Source organism: Musa acuminata, chromosome BXJ1-4 (genome assembly GCF_036884655.1).
Source record: "Musa acuminata AAA Group cultivar baxijiao chromosome BXJ1-4, Cavendish_Baxijiao_AAA, whole genome shotgun sequence".
Taxonomy (NCBI): domain Eukaryota; kingdom Viridiplantae; phylum Streptophyta; class Magnoliopsida; order Zingiberales; family Musaceae; genus Musa; species Musa acuminata.
Window position 1 is genome coordinate 38,829,488 of NC_088330.1, and position 9,586 is coordinate 38,839,073.

Genomic DNA, 9,586 nt, shown 5'->3' on the forward strand with positions numbered 1-9,586 from the left:
TATAAAAAAGTATCGAAAATCTTGATCCAAAGGTCTGAAAAATCTGAAGCTGTTCTGCAGATACAATAACGCCATGAAAACAAAACGATGATTCGGTCAAACATCAATCATTTCTTTTCATTATATTATAATTGATGGTTCATAAAAGATCCCCCAACGTTGGGTCTGAGGGGCTTATAATGATAACAATGATGATCGTTGCTGTTGCTGTACGCTGTATGCTTATCATCACACATGCACGCACAGCATCAGATCACGTTTGTTTGAGATTGGCCCATCAGAGTTGCCTTTGGCGTGTCGAGGAAGAGAGTTAGATGGAACCACCGTGGCGTCCCACAGGGAATCATCATACGGCAAGAATTAAGCTTGCAAATGATACGAAATAACTATTTGCTTCTTCATGGTGATTACAGAAGACCAGTAAATCTCGGAGATACGAATTAAGCTTGCGACGATAGCACGGTGGTTGTGTGACTCGATTTCCTTCACTCACCCTACCAAATTAAATGGTAGGAGCATCGTGTGGCTCACCGTGGGCCCAGCTCATAGCCCAAGAGAGTACTAGAAAATTCACAGCGTTGCATAAAACATATGTAATCACCGATAATTCTTCTCTCTTAACATAAATTAAATTATCATAAATAATTTACTATTTTATTTAAATTATTAATTTTTTATTTATGTAGTATGATTAAGAAATGATTAAATTAATTTTCTTAATCACATGAATAAGTTAAAAAAAATTATTATATAAATAAATTATTTTATTTATTTATTTCATAATGAGTGATATGATTTTTAGAAATTGTCATTTTTGATGATAATAACAAATGCAGAAAAAAAAAAAACACATGTTCATTGTTGTAATCACAATCATTGTGGTATCAACATTAACAAGTGCCACCCTATCCAAAGAATTTGAACTATGTGAATGAGAGAGTGGAGTTGTCCTTTATAGCAGTTGACTTTATAACAAGAATATTAAGTCAATTCACTACAACAGAGGGCGTACAAGTAATATCATGCGATCAACACAGGATGTTTTTTCTAAAAAATACTCATATTTTGTATTTTTTTAATTAGTACTTCTATTTTATTTTATTTTATTGCAAAAAATATCTTTAATTTAAATTTTCACCAATTTTTTATTTTTATTTTTATCAGTTTTAAACTATTATAATATTTTTATTCGACTTTTTTTTGGGTAATTTTCAATAACATTTATAGTGTTTTCATCAAGGTACTCAAAATATAAATATTTTTAGAAAAATTACTAATAAATATATTCAAATATCTCACCATATTCATCGGTTTTAATATTACATTTTAATTTAGATATCCGGTTTTATGCCACTTTTGGTAACACGTAAATTCCGCGTGTCGATCACAAAAGAAGAAAGCCACTAACATAAAATAGTCAATTAAAAAAAAAGGAAAAAAAAATTAGGAGGAGAATGGGAAGAAATAAGTGCATTTGTTGCGACTCTTTTACTTCCCCTCTCCGGTCTTCTCTGCGCCCCTCGCCCGCCTCTCTCTCTCTGTCGGAAGAGAGGCAGAGGAGACAGAACAGTACTTTTTTTTTTTTTTCTCTTTTTATACTACTACTACTAGTACATCTGTAGAATCGGGCGATTATTCTCGATCCGCTGTTGAATTTGCGGCGCCAGAATGAACGAGAAGGCCTCCGTCTCCAAGGAACTCAATGCCAAACACAAAAAGGTTTCGCCTGTACCCTCAAAATCTTAGCTTCTTCGTTTTTGGCCGATTTCTTATGATTTTGAATCGTAGGTATGTGGCTTAGTTGAATCAATTCATCAAATTGGCTATTTGGTGAAAGGGACTTCTGAGATCTGCGATGTTGGTCACCCTTCTTGAACTTTCGATTACGGATTTGCGGTTAGTTGGAGACCCGTGGGCTGTTAGATTGGGATTTCATTGGTGTTGGTTGGGGGCTTTGTTGTGTGCCGTTCTAGTCCGCTGTAGGTGTTGTTCATGTGATTCGAGTGTCAATTTTTTTGGGAAAAAGATGTGATCTCTGGATTTTTTTTTGCGCTGAAATTGATGTTGGAGGTTAATCAGCCTCACCGTTGATTTGAAGAGGTTTATTTGCACGAGGTTGAATTTGTTCTATCCATAGGAGGTAGACAACTCTATAAGCTTCAAAAAAGGACAGTAAATTAGTCTCTTGTGGCGTTAGTTTCATGATTGCTTATTTCTTCTATCTAAAGAAGTCTATGCTTAATTTCCAGAAAGTAATTCATGCAGAATTTCTCACTGATGTGAAAAAACTGGTAAACGGAAAATTGGGTTTAGATTTCACAGCTCGAAAAGCAGTAAGCCTAGAAGAGGCTGTTGCTTCACTTGTATAGCTGGAGAACTAATTGGTCAAGAAGCTACTGGTTTCTGTTTGTTAAAATTTTATACTTTTGTTTATGTTTATTGGAAAGTTAGCTATAATGTTGATCATGATGCCATATGTATAAATTTTGATCATGCCACAGTAGAGATCATCTCTAAGTTGGAAGTATGGAGAGAAATTTGAGTATGAACTTTAGGAGATGACAGGAATAAAATGGGGTTATGGAATTCAACTTTGATGAGGTAAATGAATTTGCTGAAATGGACAACAAAAAGAAAAAAATGATCAATTTTTGTTAAATTATGGAACCGATGATTAAAAAAAAGCACTGCACATAGGATAATACTCAAGAATATATTGGCCAAGCAGGAAAGCTCTAATTTATTGTGTTGTTATCCTGTAGATGGTGACAACACTGTGATCATTCTTGCTTAAAGGGTGAAAGTGAAATATTATAGTAAGTTGGGGATATTGAAATATATAGTTTCTGTTGTCATGAAAGTTGGCATATAATTGACTAAATCCTTGATAAGCTGATTACTCAAAGTTTAATCTAAATTAGGATAAGATTGTGGAAACCATTTAAGGTGATCTCCAGATATCCAACTGAACCTCATTGGGCAACAAACAACGACAAGATGTCAATCAGGATTGAGTTTGCACAAGTTATAGAGCAAGACAAAATTTGGATAGGACAGTAATAAAGGATGTGATAGCCTTTAGGTTTCATAGCTGGGAATTCATGTCTTGTTGATGTATGGCATTTCATGAGGATGTACACCATCGTAAAGTTGAATGGTTGGCACGTTCCCATCTTGACAACTTGTTTGAAAATTAGGCTATAGCTGCTGCATGTGATTTGTTCTAGAGTTTAAAATTGATAAACTGATCGTCATCATCACGATGCATGATGGTGTCTGGGATCATTTCTTAAAATTAAATAGTATCATCTATTCTTTAAACAAAATCTGACAATTGATTAGTCACATTTTTATCATTGAATCAATATGGAAACCATAAACATTGATTGAAATGATTAAAAATAGAAATTAGTCAACACACATGTTAATGTTGTTGCAGTGATACCTTATATAAGTCTTTTTCACTAACATTTTTTTATATTATGAAAATAATTGCTATGATAAACTTCTTTTATTGCATTGTTGTTGCATCTCATACTTTGGTTAAGGGATTTCACTTTGACCTGTTTTATTTTCTGTGTGATTTCAGATATTGGAGGGGCTTATGAAGTTACCAGAGAATCGGGAATGCGCTGATTGTAAAACCAAGTAAAGGAGGGAAATGAGGATTTTATCTTTTTTTTAGTTGCTTAGACTTAGATGATCTCGTTTCTGATGATGATCTTGTTGCACACATCTTTGATGCTATTGGTCTTGGGGTACATGTGAATATTTTGAATTTTTCATGATAAATAAATAGTTTTTTCATTGGTTTTTAACTTTAGAGTTCCTCTAGAGTGATTATAGGATAGAATGCAACAAAAACCCTAGGATCTTATTTTCAAGGTTCCTAGTTTTCCCCACACCAATATGCGCATGGCAGAATTTTCCAGTTTGAACGTGGACCACCCGTTTCATGGGCAATCCTGTCGAGTTCATTTGTTTTGTTTTATTCTTTGAGGGTTAAACAATGACCCAGCCCCCTCTCTCTTCTTCACCTTGGGTCTTCCACCACTGGTTTGCTCATTTCTCGTATAGCCTGCAGTACACACCAGCATACCCTGAATTAATATGCTAGTCTGTACTGGATGTCATCCTTTAGCCGGACCAGTACAGGTCCAGTATTTGAGATTTAGAATCATGCTTGTTTCATCAATATTGAGTATCACTGGTGACAGATAAGGATATTAACTGAAAATTATATGTCATTATTTGTATTAGTGAATGTTAACTGCAAAGTTGTACATGTCATTGTTTTTATTAGTGAAAACTTCATGAATAGCTGTGGATAGTCTTCTCTTATTTTCTCGACTTTTTTGTTGAGCCTAATTTTGGTTCATTTTCTTGCAGAGGTCCCAGGTGGGCCAGCGTTAATCTAGGAATTTTCATATGCATGCAGTGTTCTGGAATCCACAGAAGTTTAGGAGTACACATATCAAAGGTTTTGAGCAGTTTCTTTTCACATGTTATGATACTGATTAGCATTACCAAAATTACCATGAATGTTATGAAAAATCATTTGTGGTATAACTCGTCCTTAAATTGTTGATATTGGCTGCAGGTTAGGTCTGCCACATTGGATACATGGCTTCCAGAGCAGGTCACATTTATTCAAAGTAATTATTGATGTTCTTCTTCTTTTCCCTTATAGTCTTGCATTACATAGATCACTTTATCTTCTTACTGAAAGCCAAGATCATGTACTTTTATGTACTGATTGCTCTGCTCGTTTGTAATTTTTCTTTTATAGCTATGGGAAATGAGAAGTCAAACAGCTACTGGGAAGCTGAACTGCCTCCAAACTATGACAGAGTTGGAATTGAAAATTTTATTCGTGCAAAGTATGTGCTTTGTAAGATTTGTTTATATGTTTATAGTATATACTTTAGAAGACTTCTGCAATGCTATTTTTAAATCAAACTTGTTATGGAAATTCTATGATTGCCAGATATGAAGATAAAAGATGGATACCTAGGCATGGATCATCTAGATCACCTTCAAGGGCACCAGAGGAGATAACATCTGAATTTCAGCAGAGGCATAATGGTACAGTCGGGTGTAAATTCACCAACAACTTAAATTCCGTAGAGGAGCAACGTAAACCTTCACAGTTAAATGCCATGAAAAATAACCCAGTGGCACCTGAAGTACCCAGTCAGGTGATCGAATTTATTGTTGTTGGTTCGGCTCATAAGCTTTATTTGTAAGAATGCTACTTTGTATGTTACATTTGACCTTTTCTTTTCAAGCACAAGGTTCACATGATAGATTGATAAGCATTTCTGTATTCTGAATGTTAGTGGTCAAGCATATTTTTATCCTGATGTGTCTGTTAAAACATGTTGAAAGTTTTGGTTTTATGAATTAAGTTTTCAATAGTAAAGAAGGAAAATTGTTAGTCAAATTTGACACTACATTTTGTCTAGATGCGTTATGCTATATACTGTGGATTGTGATTGTTGACATATGGGTTTCAGTTGTTTGTTCTACTACCTCTCTGGATTCTTACTAAATCTTGAAAAGATCCAGTAGGGATTGACATGTTGTGGGGAGTTGTAAACTACACCTGTACATGATATCTGTATTGTGAAATGAGTTGTGGAACTGGCTTGCTATAAAACACAGTAACGATTAGGAACTGGTTCAGAAAAAGGCTATCTTTTATTCTTTTCTTCTTCATGCTGCTTATATCTGTTTCATGTCACATTTGGGAAGTTCTTTTTATCATTTATTAAGGCATTTGTCTAGTGATAAGAATACAATTAATATGTTCTCACATTTAGGATTGCCAGGGATTCGATATTTTGGGTTTCTTTTTTGTTGAACATGAGTCATATATTTTGAATTTCAATATGCCATAATTGTCCCCTTTCTAGTCCCGAGTAATCACATCGTCTCATTAGCAGTTATGATGGGCCAATGACTTGGACCTTTGAGATCATATGAAAATCACTTTATTTTTACCTCCTTTTTACACTAGCTTATGTTTTTTTGAGATATCACACCTTTTTGTCTTAATTTTTTGTTGTCTACTTGTCATTACTACCTGTTAGAATATTTCATATGATAATCATTCTATTTTCTTTTTTTCTAAACTCCATGTCTTCTTCAAGATATAACAACTTTAATCTCCACTTTTGTTATTAGCTTATCAGTACTACCTGTTAGATGTTCTATTTGAAGAAATGTGCCTAACATACATATGGTTTGATGGAGAAACAGGTTTCCTTGGTAACAAAAGGGGAGGCAATCATGCACAAGACTGATTCTTCACAATCTCCAGCTCAGTCTAAAGCAGATGTGCCACACAAAGTTGATACGCCAGCACCACCTCCAAAAGTTGATTATGTATCTGATCTTTTTCATATGCTTACAGTGGAGACCCCTAGTGAGAACAGTTTAGAATCATCTTCCAAAGATGATAATTCATGGGCAGGATTCCAGTGTAAGTGATGTTGCCTAGACACTTTGTCGAGTGTAGATGCATGGTATCAGTCAAATCTTGGAGTGCCATTTCAGATTAGCAATCTAATAGATTTTCCTGTAACTCCATGCTTCTTAGTCATGAAAGATTGTAGCTCCCGTGGTTCATTTTCTTTCTTATGGTTTTTATAAATAAATACTATATCTTTCAGCTGCAGAGGTGACAACTGCTGCAGACCAAAAATGTAGCACAAAACCAGTTGAAAATCCAAGGCAATCAATATCAGGAATTGAGGACTTATTCAAAGATTCTCCACCTCTGATGGTGTCTTCAAGTTCAGTCAAGTCCCAGGCAAGCATAAAAAACGACATTATGAGCCTCTTCGAAAAGGTTAGTTATGTTTAATATTGTTAAGAATATCACAGTAGTATCAAAATTCATCTGCTTTAAGTTACATGAATTATCTTGTGGAGGAAAGACTTTTTAAAAAATGTCTGAGATATTTAATTTTTCAAAACTCCATAGACATGCAGAAGAACCCAAGGAAAGAACTTAAAACCCCTCTGGTTCCAACAAAAATACTAGCACAGAGCTCCATGTTGTGTTGAAGTGTTCCAACATGATTTGTGTCAATCAGTATAGTTCTATGCTGACAAACATGAAATACCTGAGAATTATTGCATTTGGAGATTCAAAAAATATTGACCATTTGATGTTAATGTTTTTATTTGTGAACAGCCAAGTAATGCCAACAAATGGTGAGAAACCGTTCAGTGGGTTATGATCAAACACTGAAGCAACCATCTTTAAGGAGAAGCTGAATCCTTGGGGTCTATGCAGCAAATTTTGACCTATAGCATTTAGATAGGCGTGACTCTTTTGCATCAACTGGTGCCAATTAACTGACTTATTCGACATGTTTTGGTTCTTATTTCTTGTTAAGGGTAGTCCAATGCATGAGCCTCCTGCCTTCAAGTCTTTCAGAACATGGTTGTTAAGTATTATGATTATTGTTAGTGCATGTGTTCTGCTACACAAAAGATGCCATTTATTTATCTTATTCACAATTATGCTTTATTGCAGTCCAATATGGTGTCACCATATTCCGTTCATCAACAGCAGCTTGCATTCCTTTCCCAGCAACAGGCTCTTCTTATGGCTGTTGCTAAATCAGGCACTGTGAATCCAACATTGTCTGGGAGTTCCAATCAACCAGCCGTTACTGGCTTGCATGCACCTAACATAAATGTCCTATATCAAAACTGGCCCAACATTGGCTATCAAGCCCCAGGAGTAACCCCACTCGATGGTCAAAAGGATTTCAACAACTTCAGTCAGGTAATGCCTGGATTCAAAAATTCTAACAAGCCAAGTAATTTATTTTAACCTTTTCTTCTTACTTAATGGCAGCTTGGAAATCTGATGCAAGGACATCCTTCAGGGAATTACAGTCATATTCATACATCCGAGTATACTGACCACCCTCCCATTAGGTCTTTCCTAATCCAGTTGATTTGACAAGTTATTTATTTCTCTAGTTGAGTACTTTTCCTTTGATAAACTCATTACTTCTTGGGACTTGACACATTGATGTTAGGGTGTTGCTGAAAAAATGTTTTCTGTGTTTCTCTATTTTTATGGGACTAATCTTGCTTTGCTTCGTCAAATAGTCAAATATGGAAAAATAACATAATCCTAGTTTTGGTTCTTCTTGGAATCGAGGATGCGGACTTGGCTACCTAGCTGAACTTGAATCCTGTTGTGTCTTTGGCTTTCTTTGATTTTCCATTTGAGTTACTTGAGGATCTGCATGCATAATAGCAATGTTTGAGTACTCTGTTTCGGTTCCTTTCAAATGCTTTTGATGGTTTCGTAGCCACTGTAGGAAAACCATAGCACATATTATTAAAAGCCTCCTCAGCAAACATGCAGCTGTTGAGAATTACAAATTTGGTAGAAGGATAAGAATTGGTGGATGATAAAGCAACCAACAGATTAACCTGCAGGTTGTAGCATTCACAACTGAAGAATGTACCTTTTTTTAGTTTTTTGTTCAGCAGTAGTCTATTGTTTTGCTTTTGCTTTAGTAATGTCACTGCTTTGAGATGTAAGTTGGGATGTCCGTGGCATCTATATTAGCATTAAAATAGTAATTACTAGATAATTAAGATGCCTTTGGCTGATTTTTTACACCACTCAGATTTCATACTGTACTTGGCCTCATATGTTATTTAGTGAGTTTTATTTAGCGATCTGGCTTGATTAACTTCTCTCAAATTCGTCATTCCCATATTAGCTCCTAATCTTGCCCATGATGCATTCATTGGCTGATGCATGTCTGAATCCTGTTTCAGGATGTACTCTAGGGGATCGCCTTCGGTGATCAATGGAGCAGCAACTAGTGGAACAAGTAAAGCTGTGGCTTCTCCAGCCTCTGTTGTCACCTCCAACAAATCAGCCAAAGAGTACGACTTTTCCTCGTTAACCCATGGAATGTTACCCAAACATTGAAGTCTGTTCACTGCAGTTCCAGAATCGAATGAGGGCTTGGTTCCTCTCGAAGTGGCGATTTGCGGTCACTTCGCTGGCTTCCTTTGTATTGCTTATGTTGACTGTTTTGTGCCATTGTTTCATATAGTGATTCAGATGCATGGTCAGGTGCCATGGATTAGTACTACATTCGAGAAGTGCCTACTCGAGTACTTAATATTTTCTACATAAACAGCAATCCTGTCGGTCATTAATTTGCTTCCCCGTGTTTTGCGTAGATTATTGTTGTTACTGGGGAATTGTTACTTGCTTGTTAGATCCGAACCAAAATAATGGCTATTTGATACTGTAATTAATCATATCTGGTTAGATGTCGGTGATAAAATAGCTGTGACATATGAGCGGACGCTCCCGTGTCTAAGAACCTCTTTTCGTTTTTCTTAATCACAATAGTGGTAGTGTTGCAGGATACAAATGCATGGCAAAGTGAATTGACAGAACAACAGGCATAAAATATCCTATTCCATGTGTTTCAGTTTTAATAGCAATTATCTTTTCAAAATGTATAGGTCATATATGATATGCAGGCTTTGGTTTTGTCATATTATGATATATAACTAAGGTTTGTCATGA

At 35.5% G+C, this 9,586-nt stretch overlaps 1 protein-coding gene across 2 annotated transcripts; it reads left to right on the forward strand.

Annotated features, from left to right (window-relative positions):
• The first annotated feature begins 1,507 nt into the window (after window positions 1-1,507).
• On the forward strand, window positions 1,508-9,140 carry LOC135666071 (ADP-ribosylation factor GTPase-activating protein AGD5-like). 2 transcript variants are annotated; one of them, XM_065177588.1, is made up of 11 exons: window positions 1,508-1,719; window positions 3,590-3,648; window positions 4,390-4,480; window positions 4,601-4,655; window positions 4,790-4,880; window positions 4,988-5,198; window positions 6,262-6,484; window positions 6,675-6,853; window positions 7,547-7,801; window positions 7,874-7,956; window positions 8,818-9,140. In XM_065177588.1, the coding sequence occupies exons 1-11, from the start codon at window positions 1,669-1,671 to the stop codon at window positions 8,972-8,974; spliced, it is 1,455 nt and encodes a 484-aa protein (XP_065033660.1). In that variant the 5' UTR covers window positions 1,508-1,668; the 3' UTR covers window positions 8,975-9,140. The 2 variants fall into 2 exon arrangements, with proteins under 2 accessions (XP_065033660.1, XP_065033667.1); XM_065177595.1 differs by having other exon boundaries at window positions 7,874-7,932.
• Window positions 9,141-9,586: the final 446 nt, after the last annotated feature.

Excerpts from the sequence above, each read along its gene's own strand:
- LOC135666071 (XM_065177588.1), top strand. The coding sequence starts at position 1,669 with ATGAACGAGAAGGCCTCCGTCTCCAAGGAACTCAATGCCAAACACAAA. Across the intron at positions 1,720-3,589 it reads TCAATGCCAAACACAAAAAG|ATATTGGAGGGGCTTATGAA; the intron begins GTTTCGCCTGTA and ends GTGTGATTTCAG. Across the intron at positions 6,854-7,546 it reads TTATGAGCCTCTTCGAAAAG|TCCAATATGGTGTCACCATA; the intron begins GTTAGTTATGTT and ends GCTTTATTGCAG.